Below are 12,549 nucleotides of genomic sequence, written 5' to 3'. Positions count from 1 at the left end.
CTGCAAGGAATCATTCAAATAAATTCATTCCCCCTGCTATAATGTGTTATCTATCCTACTTTGGATTATTTTCGAATACGTAAGTATTATTGTATGTGTTTGTGCTAAATAATAATAATAATTAAAGTGACTTCACCTTAACAATAACGCAACGGGGTCCTTTCACAATGGCTGATGCAACTTGCAGTTACGATCAGTTAACTTAAATAAAAGGGTGAGTCCACGAAACAACCAGCCAACACTCTTTATATCTGTGTAATAACTGAGTCGCCCTGAACCATTAAAACAATATCGACAATTTTTTTTCTTGTCGCCGGTGAGCAGAGGAGTACGATGCGTTCCTCGCGTGTTAGGTCCGTCGTGGATTAATGACATAATCAACGAGTGTCCTGTAGTCCTGTTATATCATTTGTAGTCACGGGGATTTAACTTTATGTTGCGATGGGTATGTACCTCTGGATAATGAAAGAATGAAATATGAAGAATTTGGTTAGTTTGTGACTTGTGTTACAATTTTCAAACAAATAACTCAAATGAAAATTTTTTTTTTTAAATTGTACTTTTGTTTTGCGAACTTTCCCCGACCCATTTCCGCTCAAACAGGACGTGACGCAGGGGTAGAAGATGGCGTCCACAAAGCCCAAGGATCGATTTGGTTTGCTAGCTGTCTGTTGTTGAGCCGAACCGGGGCTCTGGGGCTCTGGCTGAGGGCTGACACCATGGCAGCAGGTAGCTGCAGTCGTCTTCTCTCATCCCGGAACTAACGGTATCGCTCCATGTCCAAAGGGAAGACGGCTCGTGTGGATTCTCAGCGCCGAGGTGAGACGCTTCCTTTACCCGCTAAGCTAAAGTTGTTACTCCCGGTCCAGCCCATTCAGAGCGCCGGCACTCCCGACACCAGCAAACATCGTCACGAAAGTTGGAGACGTTAAGAGCGTTCGTTAGACGCCGCAGTGGTTCATGTTAGCATGGGGCGAACTGGCCAGCTTTGAAATCACAACGGCGGTGCTGTCAACGTAGCCTTTGTTTGGGCACAATGTCGAAACATTGCAACTCTGGAGGTTTAACTCTACGCTAGATGGATAATATTCCAGTATTTAAATCTCAATTTCAATGTAACAACTTCAAAATGCTGATTCGGGACGTCTTGGTTATTACAATCCCCACATTTTAAAACTGACTGACATTTTAAAACAGAGATTTTACCACGTCTACAATTCTTCAAAGTCTCACATTCCACGTTCAATTTTTGAAGAAATTAAGATGAAAATTAAGTTATGAAAGGAAGAAGTAGAACAACAAAATATAGGAGCTGCTGGAAAGGCAGCCACTCTCGCGGCGCCATTTTGAAGTCAAAATAACAAAAATACATTTCGTAATCACTGGAGCAGTATTTTTTTTTTCCATTTTGCATACCAGCAGGTTGAGTCAGATGGGTTCACATTAGGGTGCATGCAGCGCTCTTAGAAAAAAAAAGAAAAGAAATGCAGAACATTATTTATGCAGTTCATAAAAATGAAATGGGCATCATTGCATGGTCACTTGACTCACGTGTTTAATGTCTTTCCAACAAGGCTGGAAACACAAACCCGGGAAATGCCAGCGGCCGCTTTGATCCCATACATCGGAGGCTGTGAGTGCAAAACACGTCAGCCGCCACCTTCCTCATCTACAAACTTTGAAAACATCTTGAGTTTTCTCTCTTGTGCTGTTACATTGTTGCCCAGGTGATTGAGGCTGACTTAGGGTCTTTATTAGCACCAGCTAGACACACTGGGGCTCCGTCCTCTGATAGGCTGCGACAACTCATCTCTGACATGCCCGTGGCCAATCAGAGGTGAGTATGGAAAGAAATCCTTCCATCCCTCCATTTTCTGCAACAATTTAACTTACTCAAGAGTATTTTAATGTATATTTCCCCGCTGTCATTAGGTGTGTTATGTCGGAGGCGGATGTGGAGATGTATCTATCCCAGGTGCATGATGGGAGCGTGTCATCGGGCTTCCGGGCGCTGTACGAGGAGCGTCTGCTGCTGGACGTCACGCTGATGATCGACGAGCATCACTTCCAGGTGTGTGACGCGAACGTTGTGCTTATCAAGCTGAGCGGGTTTTCGGGTCGATTTAATTGTTGATGCCGTCGCAAGACAAGGGGTTTATCTCAATGTCTCCTTTAGGCCCACAAGGCCCTGTTGGCCACCCAGAGCGACTACTTCCGGGTCATGTTCACAGCGGACATGCGGGAGCGGGACCAGGACAAGATCCACCTGAAGGGGCTGACGGCGGCGGGCTTCGGGCACATCCTTCGCTTCATGTACTACGGCTCACTGGAGCTCAGCATGCCCACCGTGCAGGAGATCCTACAGGTGTCGCATTCGCATTTTTTTCGTGGGATTCTATAACGTGTGCCTTTTCATGAAGAGACGCTCCTCGAACATGACGTTTTGCGCGCATCCGGCTGCAGGCGGCGATGTACGTGCAGCTGACTGAGGCGGTGGAGTTCTGCTGCTCCTTCCTGCTGGCCAAGATCTGCCTGGAGAACTGCGCTGAAGTCATGCGGCTCCTGGAGGACTTCAGCGTGGGTGTGGAGGGTGTCCAGGAGCAGCTGGACAACTTCCTCCTGGATAACTTTGTCCCGCTCATGAGCCGAGCCGACTTTCTGTCCTACCTCAGCCTGGAGAAACTGCAGGTTTCGACCACGACGGCACCAAATAGATTTTCACCGAGCGATATTTTACATATCCCATGAGTGCACTGAATTGTCTTTAATGCACTTTTAAGTGGTAAAGAGCAGTGCTGCCAGTTACCTTGAAAAAAATAATTAAAGTACATTCCACATGACTTGATTTTAAAATTTAACGAAGTGAATGTACACGTTACAAAGTCGCACATTCAGTCTTCAAAGAGTGACGCGAATCAGCCTATTACATTCGATGTAGTAACACGTTAGATTCGAAGTAGCAGCTGTAAGCGCTAATTCAGCGAGATCTCTTTTTTCCATGTGCCCCCCGCCCAGGCGTACCTGAACAGCGACGCCCTGAGCCGCTACCCGGAAATCGAACTGTACGAGGCGGTCCAGTCGTGGCTGCGACACGACCGGCGACGCTGGAGACACACGGACACCATCGTTCAGTCGGTCCGCTTCTGCCTCATGACGCCGGCAAACATCTTTGAGAAGGTGAGGCTGGAGGTGACTTCATTTTATTCAGCAACTATGATACCGACTTTATATGTTTGTTTTTTATGCTCTCTACAAACTATTAAAACACACTTTATGGGAGGAGTGAACAATTTTGAAAAATGAACTGAATTCATTCACTCCCAAAGACGTTTTTAAACGTCTTTTCAGACTTGGTCCAGAATTGGCTGGTACTGAATGAGTTCATTGCGATTCCTGTTAACAGGTGAAGACGTCGGAGTTCTACCGCTACTCCCGGCAGCTGCGCCAGGAGGTGGAGGAGGCCCTGGGCTACTTCCACGACGTCAATCAGCAGCCTCTCGCTGAGACGCGCGCCAACCGCATCCGCTCGCAGCGCCCGCAGACGGCAGTTTTCCGGGGCATGATCGGTCACAGCATGGTGAACAGCAAGATCCTCCTGCTGCAGCGCCCCAAGGTGGCCCCACGCCGTCGCCCACGCCGTTGAGTCGGTTACGGCGACCTCGATGCAGTAACCCGCTCGGTCCCGCAGGTGTGGTGGGAGCTGGAGGGCCCCCAGGTGCCGCTGAGACCCGACTGCCTGGCCATCGTCAATAACTTTGCCTTCTTGCTGGGAGGGGAGGAGCTGGGGCCGGACGGCGAGTTTCACGCGTCGTCCAAGGTCTACCGCTATGACCCCCGACAGAACTCGTGGCTTCGCATGGCGGACATGTCGGTGCCCAGGTCAGAGCTCGCACTTGTTGTCTCAAATGCGTCTACCGTCGACAGGAACTGACAACAAAGTCCGCTCGGGCTCGCATTGCCACGTGAAAGTTGTCAGGGAAAGCTGATCAAATTTGAGCGCTAATAAAAAAATTCTAGGCAATAAAAAGCATCCCCCACAAAGGTACACACACACACAAAAAAAATAATTTCTCTGCAACCAAACCAATTTTATTGACGTTCAGTGCTTAAGAAGTGCAGTCAGTCCACATATTTGCATATAGTTTCCTGGAACATGAAAAGTTGACGTGATTCCAGTCACAGCTTTGATTGTATTATTATTGTAATATGACTTGGGGCGTCATGTCTTACGTTCACACCGCGCTTGTTTGGTCGAATTTTGCGAAGTTGCGGTAGTGTACGCTTAAAAGACTGCAAGTCAAAGTGTTTTGTAAATTAACTCTTTCATTCAAGAAGATGTACTTGTACATCTTTTTAAAATTAGGCCCCGCCTACCAAGGACGTACTTGTATGTCTAAATCTTTTTTTTTTTTTTTGCGTCATAGAGAGGAGGAGGGCCTGATGCAATCTGTAAATGAGAAGAAGCCATTTGCATTGTAAATCATGTCAAAAAGCGACCAGTAGGTGGCAGTGGTGCCTCATGTGCTTGAAATGCATGCTTTTACAAAAAGCTGCTCTTCTCCGTTTTTTGGCCAGGAATCGCCATTTTCATGAAACGTAGCCATTTTGTAATGCCGATTGCTGAAGAATGGAAAAAGAAAAAAGAAGAGAGTCCAAACTTTATTTTGGTAGGCTGCATGTTTATATAGCATTAGAACCAAATATTCTGTGGGCCTTGCAAGATCAGTCAAAATCCACTAAAACGCTGGGATTGATGGGGTTGCTCCAGTGAAAATGGCTGGGATTGAATGAGTTAACTTCTTCATACTCATTCGTTGTTTTTGGGGGGTTTTTGCCTAGTCTAACCTAGAAGACCAGAACATAAATTGAATATTACATCTGAAATTGTTTATTGAAATAGAGATTACTGGTAGTTTATTGTTTCCGTTGGGAATAAGACCGTGAATAAAATAATTGCAATTACAATATTCAGGGGGTTAAAAAAAAATGGCGGTTCAGCCCAAATTGCCGCTGTAATTGTCATGATTCTTTCCGGTCTTCCCGCTTGCCCGTTGGCGATTCGCAGGTCGGAGTTCGCAGTCGGCGTCATCGGAAAGTTCATCTACGCCGTGGCAGGCCGCACGCGAGACGAAACCTTCTACTCCACAGAGCGCTACGACATCACCGAGGACCGCTGGGAGTTCGTGGACCCTTACCCCGTCAACAAGTACGGACACGAGGGGACCGTCCTGGGCGGGAAGCTCTACATCACGGGCGGCATCACGTCCTCGTCCACCTCCAAGCAGGTGTGCGTCTTTGATCCGGGGCGAGAATCGGCAGTGGCGGCGGCGGCGGGAGGAGGAGCGGCGGCGGGAGGGGGCTCGGCCGGGCCGGACCCCTTCCGGACGCGCGGGGGTCGCGGCGCGCCGCTGCCCGGCTCCCACGCCAGCTGCTGGGAGAACAAATCCAAAATGAACTACGCCCGCTGCTTCCACAAGATGATCTCCCACAACGGCAAGCTGTACGTGTTTGGCGGCGTGTGCGTCATCCTGCGCGCCTCCTTCGAGTCGCAGGGCTGCCCGTCCACCGAGGTCTACGACCCGGACGCCGACGAGTGGACAATCCTGGCGTCCATGCCCATCGGCCGCAGCGGCCACGGGGTGGCCGTGCTGGAGCGCCAGATCATGGTGCTGGGCGGCCTGTGTTACAACGGACACTACAGCGACTCCATCCTCACCTTTGACCCCGACGACAACAAGTGGAAGGAGGACGAGTACCCCCGGATGCCTTGCAAACTGGACGGCCTGCAGGTGTGCACCTTGCATTTCCCGGAGTACGTGCTGGAGCACGTCAGACGCTGCAGCTGAGGTCTGCTACGCACTGGACACACTTTTTCCCGTTTTTTTTTTAAACATGCCAGGGGAGCATTTATTCCGTATCCTACTCGTGTGCTGAATTGTCCATATCCTAAAACGAGTCTCATTTGTTCTGGGGGGGGTTTTCACGACTGCCTTCCACTCTGATTGTGCGACACATGATATTGAAAGTCGCTTGAAATATTGATTCTATAAGGACCGTCCGTCTACTCGTGCGCTCTTTTCACCTCACCAGTAAGACAATTCGGGCACTACTAGAACGACCCGATTAATCAATAGGCTGGCCGATTCTTGCTGCCGTTCGAATCAATGCTCCGAGCGCTTTTCCATGAATCTGTTTTGCGCATTTATTCCCCTCCTTGAGAGTCATCGACTAGTATGCTCTTTTGACATCTGTGGCATCCCAAGAGGACGACGACATGTTACTAGCGAGGCAGAACTGTGCACTAGTTGTGTCAGCTTGTGCGGTTTCGCTCTCGGGGAGCATGCGCTTGTTCTGCTTGGTCATGCTATCGTAGTGGAAGGGAGCAAGGGAAGAAACATCACAAATGAGACGCAGCCATTCCGCCCCGTGTGCTGGATCGTCTTCCTCACGAGGGGGGTGAAGTGTGTACTAGTATATGAACAGCTGAGCACACTGTGTTGGGGTTCCAAACACTTTCACACTTTGTTTTCCTAGAAAATGTCAGAACGAGAGAGAGAGGGAAAAAAATGGTTTGGATTGTACCTGTTTGGCCTCTGCTCGCTTTCCTGTTCAACGCACTGGAAGCTCGACAGATGTGAGTGAGTGAAATGTAATCCGTCATATTCTTGTCGAAGCGTAACATAGGATCAATAGTCAATAACCTGACACACTGAATGAGGTTTGAACTAGTGCAGCTACTTTTATACTCTCCTCCTGTGCACTATTAGCACCACACACACACACACACACAATATGCGCATTTAGTGAAGTTGAAGTCACATTTAATACAAATCCAAATGTTCTTTGGGCTTCCAGTGCGCCCCCCCATGCCCCCTTACACTCACGTATCTCTTTCGGGTCGCGACATGTCTTACCTTTCCGCTCACCGCAAGTTTCTGTTGCTCCAGTTGTAGACTTGTCAGCCAATCAGCAGTCAGCGTTTGTCGCGTCGAAGCGACCAATCCAGTTCGGTTTTGTGTGTTTGTTTGTTTGTTTGTTTGTTTTTCGCGCAAAGGGCTCAGCACATACTGATGCTGTGTTTTAATGTTATTTATTTCGCAAGCTATGCAGTAATGTGTTGCATTATTTATTATGAAGACGTCTTTTTTTTTAAAGGGGGCGGGAGCGACTGAGCAAGACTGAAAAACGTAGTTACCGAGATGCCTCCTCCTGCTCCTCGTCCTTTTTTTCCTTCTTTATTCTTTTTCTTCTGTTGTCAACGCTACCATCTTTTCATTTTTTTACAGCTTCCAATCTGCTGGTGTCAGTGTCAGGCTGGGTTGTCATCATGGCAAACGTCCCTGTAACCTGCATGCGTACAGGCCTCTTTGTCACGCCGGCATCACGCCACTATCGCAGGTGTCACCGTGTCTGTCGTTGGACTCGTGTGCTCAAGCAGCACTTTTCACATTCGGAATTTTACAAATCGACACATTCCACACGATCTCAATCTCATATTTTCGGATGAGGGCAGCCCTCACTTGGTTCAGGTTATTGGTTCCACATCATTTCACCCGAGTCATCTTGTCACTACTGTTATTTTTGACTATGCACTTTTTTTTTTACTGTTTTTTTGGGTTGTTTTTTGTTTTGTTCTTGTCACATGCTTATTTGTTGTTTTTTTAAATGGCCACAGAAGTGTCAAACTGATTGATGAATGTTTGCAAGGGGATATGCGTGTGTGCGCGTGCGCATCGACTTCCTCCGGTGTTGCTGTCAAAGAAGAAACGGGATGAAAAGTGATGAGCTTGCCAAGTCGCAGCATCCTTTAGTCTGTCAGTAGGCAAACAAAATTAGAAGATAAAAAACATCCACATACAGTATTTCTAAAGTATTTATACAGTGTGTATACTGTGTATTTATAAACACACACACAATTTATTTTATCGATTGATCTATTACTTTTTTCAATGATCTGTGATTGATTAATCTGAATTTTTAAAAATAATTCTAATTTTCTTCACTTTAGTCAAATTTCTGACATTACAAATTGACAGTGCAGCAAATGAAAACAAACGAATTGTGACTTAGTTACGGGTTTGGTCCACAGAATAGTGAAAAATGTGATCCTTGCTTTCCAAAGTAAAAGCAAATGTTGACAAATGTCTGATTTTGATTCAACATGATAAAGGGGTACTTTTCGTGAAGGACTACAGGAAATTGAGAATGCTTACTGTTGAGGGGCCACAAGTCCTCTAATGTTGATAATTACAAGTTAAACTTTTAATTAAAAATTATTGTTTAAATAGTCGTTAATTTAATTGATTGGTTGCTGATTACTTAGTTAATTGCTGCATCTATAAGTAAGAGTACCTTGCTAGCACTGAAACAGGAAGCGATGGCAGGTTAAAATGATTTGTAATCTGGGCAAATTCTCTTTGGAAATGTTTGTAACTTCTTTCCTGAAATAAATGTTCATATTGGATGAATTCTGCCTGCCAGATACTGTATTATTTAAAATGTTCTCGTTTAAAAACCCATAAAGCACAGCCTTAAAGTTGTACTGCGCATGCGCGGCATCCCTGCGACTCGCCGTAGAAAGCGCAAGTGTTCGGAAAGGAAACATGTCATATATGGTAACTAAGCCTTTTTCATTTTCATAAAAACATATTCTACTTTGGGGTCGGCACTGTATTCTGTCTCCTGTATGTGCTGCAGCCATGAAGTTACTCTACTGTGACACAAGCTAACAGTTAACATTAGCCAGGTGATAACCCTTGACTCAGTTCAACCGATAGATTTATGCTAACCGTTAGTATTCGGGTATCGGTGGTCAGTTTCAGCACTGGGCGGCAAATAATTGCGAGTGTTTTCGAAGGCAACGTCCGGTCAACTCGCATTTTCTACCTTCTCCTACGGAGGGACCGTTGGTGAAGGTAGAAAATGCGGAATAGGAACTTTCCTAAATTGTGACGTCACTCGTGTTGTGTTTGACACATGTCATGCGTCTTTTATTTCTTTCTTTATTTACTTTGCCCCAAATGTAATTTATGTTGAACCTGGTTTGCAGGTGTCGCTGTGCTCCGCAGCTTCGTGGCTTCTGCCGACCGCTGCTGCCTGCGAGGCCGCCAAGAGAAGCGCGCAGGCGGCCATGAGCATCGACGAGGTGACCTCCGCCGACTAATTCTGTGTTGGCCTCTAAACAAATAGACAAGAGGTGGAAAACGTTCTTTCATTCAGATTTTACAGTCAATAAAAAAAAGTCAATCAAGTACAAACAGTGATGCAAATGAATACAAATTCATCACACCCTTGATCAATTTGATTGTGCAAATATAGCACTTTAAAACATCATACAAACATATAGTCATGATATAATTTCATTTTTGTTCCATTAATTGCTTTGATTCAAGGGTCATTTTGCTTCTCCTGATGTGCACACCGTTGCCACTTAGGGGCAGTGTTACTCAAATATGCATGGAGCCAGAGGAGATGCCGCAAGTCCTCAGCAGTAATTTATATTAGTCAATCTTCACAGAAGATAAAGAACATATTTCCATAAGTTATTGCCAAATCAGCTGTCTACATGTGCTCCTGCACTGTGTATGCTTGAAATACTTACAGGATTATAATGCCACTATGTCTATAAGGTTTCCCTTAGGATTGGCATAAAGATACCTGATAAGCTAAACTCTTGTTTGTTTGTTCTTTTTTGGGATAAGACTGTAACAATAAAAATGTGAAAATTTTGAAGTGTTTATACTTTCAGATGCACTGTATTCAATAAAAAATAAATAAAATGTTTTTTCTTGTTTGTTTGTTTGTTTTTAGCTGCCATCTCTATACACCAGACCCAAGGAGGATCAGAGCTGTGTGAATCCAATGGTGGCGGTGGGCCAGATGGAACAGAGCGTGGCATCACTGAGGAAATGGGCGGAACCGTATACAGATCAATGCCAGGTATGGTGTTGTGCTTGAGATGCCGTCTCACGCCACCAATATTGACCTCTTATGTAGAGCCCTTTGTGCATGTATTCCATATCCTTTATATCCAGCTCTGGGGCAATGTATTACTCTGCACTTTCTAGTACGTTAGCATTCATGAAGCATCTGTGTTGTTTGCAGAAAGTCGGACGGACAGCGGCCGACAAAGTTGAGGTGAGTAACATGCAAACTAGAGACAGGAAGCCCCGGAAGCAACATACTAACCCAGAACCTCTAAACTGTGAGATACAGAATCCAAGCCACTACCCAACTCTGCCCCAACCAAAATGCCCGTTCTCTAAAATACAAAATGTATGCATGTGTGTTTGACTCCCTATAGGAAGTGTACAAAAGGGTCGAGCCCGCCATCACCGCATCCACCGCTGCAGTCACAGGTGACAAGCGTCCGTCACGAGCCTCAAGTCCAAGAGAAACTCCTGAATCAAAATGTTAACACAAAGCTTGTGGTGTCATCTTTCAGACATGTACCAGTTGTTTAGCACTCCGCCCCCTGATCTGTATCCCAGCGTGGCGGTGGTGGGCTTCACAGGCTTGCTGGGACTCTACTTGGCCAAAGGTGAACTGCTACGCACAAAGACTCTGTAATAAAAAATGAGCTGTCCTCTGTCACACACACAAATATACTTCTTTTCAAAACGTAAACCCACTCGGTAAAATGAAAACTACACCTGCGGCGCCCCCAGGAGTTATCCAAACACTCGTTCAACAATGCTTGTTGCTCGTCAATTAGCATCCGGCAACAGCAACAGCGACAGCTTCAGCGAGCTTCCTGATTGGTTAGCATTCAGCAAGACTATTTTTCTGTTTCCCAATACAATTTCCAAGCCGGTGGTGAGGTCCCAACTTGCATAAAAATTTGTCATTTTAAATGTTGGACATCTTTCATATTTAATATTAAAATGTCACCCAGGATCACCTCAAAAATTGGACCGTTGCTGACTTTAAGAGGAAAGGGAGTGAAAATACTCAAATTATGCTTTTTGATGGGTAGGTATTTAGGCACTGCGGTGTATATATACACACATTAAAAAAATCGAAACTATGTCCTCTGTATTTATGAGAGGAAAGCCGTTGTTGGTGTTTGGCTATGCTAGCAAGCTAACTCACAGTGCTACAAAAGCACACCAACAATGCACGTGTGACTCAGCATGATAAGATAAGCCGTGTTTACACTCTTACTTTGTCTGGAGGAGTGAGAGTTAGACAACATGACACTGTGTATTTGTTTCGTCTTCAGGGTCAAAGGTGAAGCGTGTGGTGTTTCCACTGGGCCTCATGGCCCTGAGCGCCTCCATGTTCTACCCTCAACAAGCCTCTTCGCTATTCAAGGTCGGCATTTTTTCCCTCCCACCATCTCATGGTACTTGTTGTCATTTGTTTGGGTTTAACGTGAGAGGCAGTATCATGAGTAGCATGTTTGGCTCACAGTCCGGAGGTTCTAGGTTCATATCTGGGCGAAAGCCTGGACTGTAACTTGTCCTGATGTGTGATTATGTGGGTGTGTATCTTCCCTGACATTGACTGTGGACAATTTTGTTATCAACAGTAGAACCCCTGCAGGTCAAATGAGACGTTTTCCCAAAGTTGTTGTCATTTGTCCCCGCAGGGGGGTCGCGACTCGGCGCGGGTGGGGGTGCAGAGCGGACGCGTCGCCGTGGAGACACTATGGAAAGAGCCGCCATTTGGCAAACAGAAGGTGAGTCTCAGAGAGCTAAAGTTAGCATGTGGCACACTCATTGAGGCCCAAACTAAGAAAAGGAAAAAAAATTGTTTGTCAAGCCCGAGAAGACGGAGCGGCGGGAGGGCGGCGGCACGTCCAGCTGAAGCCAGACAAGTCTCACACACGCACTAAATCACCATTAGTTAAAATTTAAATTAATTGTATTTTCCTTCAGCGTACACAGGAACATGTCGAATGCTCAGTGGGACCCATCATCTTGTTAGAACTGCTCAAGTGTCTTTCCATTAATAATGAATGATTTAATATCCACAAGTCGCTGATGGTGTAGTGGTACACACGCCGGACTTGTGTGCGGGCAGCGTGGCATCGATTTCCCACTCGGTGTGGATGTGGGTGTGAATGGTCGTTTGTCTATCTATGCCCTGGGACTGACTGGCGGCCAGTTCAGGGTGTCAGCACCCGGCAACTCCCCCGCGACACTACTCAGGATAATCAGTGATGAAAATAGATTGATAATATCCACAAGACACAGAGGGCGGTTATGTGACAAAAGGTCCTCGGCAACGTTAGAATGAACTGCATCGCTGAAAGTTTTTTTTCTTTTAACGTAATAATAAAGGACACATACAATCTATCCTTTCTGTGATTGGCCTGATTTGTCCGAAAGGCTTTGTCGCCATCTAAAATTCATGGGTATGTCAGCCGCCATCTTGGAAAGTTATTTCGAGTTGTGTAACTTACTTCATACTTGTACAACATGACCCATGTGTGTGTGTTTTATCCCTGAATGTTGTGATCCAAATAACACAATTGAACTCTTGTACAAAACAACTACCGCTAATATATATGTACACACACTACTATGTTACTTAAACCAATGGGCT

At 45.9% G+C, this 12,549-nt stretch overlaps 2 protein-coding genes across 3 annotated transcripts; both read left to right on the top strand.

Moving 5' to 3' along the window:
- Positions 1 to 623: 623 nt before the first annotated feature.
- On the top strand, positions 624 to 8,468 carry klhl15 (kelch-like family member 15). Its single transcript, XM_086102313.1, has 10 exons — positions 624 to 819; positions 1,575 to 1,633; positions 1,728 to 1,837; positions 1,933 to 2,071; positions 2,177 to 2,365; positions 2,464 to 2,688; positions 3,016 to 3,177; positions 3,404 to 3,613; positions 3,689 to 3,879; positions 5,066 to 8,468. Exons 3-10 carry the CDS (start codon positions 1,818 to 1,820, stop codon positions 5,844 to 5,846), a joined length of 1,917 nt encoding a protein of 638 aa, XP_085958439.1. The 5' UTR covers positions 624 to 819; positions 1,575 to 1,633; positions 1,728 to 1,817; the 3' UTR covers positions 5,847 to 8,468.
- Positions 8,469 to 8,541: 73 nt separating this feature from the next.
- apoob (apolipoprotein O, b) lies at positions 8,542 to 12,299 on the top strand. 2 transcript variants are annotated; one of them, XM_086102154.1, is made up of 9 exons: positions 8,542 to 8,615; positions 9,050 to 9,145; positions 9,811 to 9,939; positions 10,105 to 10,137; positions 10,304 to 10,358; positions 10,445 to 10,540; positions 11,222 to 11,313; positions 11,591 to 11,680; positions 11,764 to 12,299. In XM_086102154.1, exons 1-9 carry the CDS (start codon positions 8,604 to 8,606, stop codon positions 11,806 to 11,808), a joined length of 648 nt encoding a protein of 215 aa, XP_085958280.1. In that variant the 5' UTR covers positions 8,542 to 8,603; the 3' UTR covers positions 11,809 to 12,299. The 2 variants fall into 2 exon arrangements, with proteins under 2 accessions (XP_085958280.1, XP_085958281.1); XM_086102155.1 differs by lacking the exon at positions 8,542 to 8,615 and adding an exon at positions 8,630 to 8,746.
- Positions 12,300 to 12,549: the final 250 nt, after the last annotated feature.

The sequence above is a fragment of the Hippocampus guttulatus genome, chromosome 21 (assembly GCF_054856545.1).
Source record: "Hippocampus guttulatus isolate MCC_2025c chromosome 21, RoL_Hgut_1.0, whole genome shotgun sequence".
NCBI classification, from domain to species: Eukaryota; Metazoa; Chordata; class Actinopteri; order Syngnathiformes; family Syngnathidae; genus Hippocampus; species Hippocampus guttulatus.
Note: the sequence above shows the minus strand (reverse complement) of the source record. Positions and strands in the feature narration are given on the sequence as shown.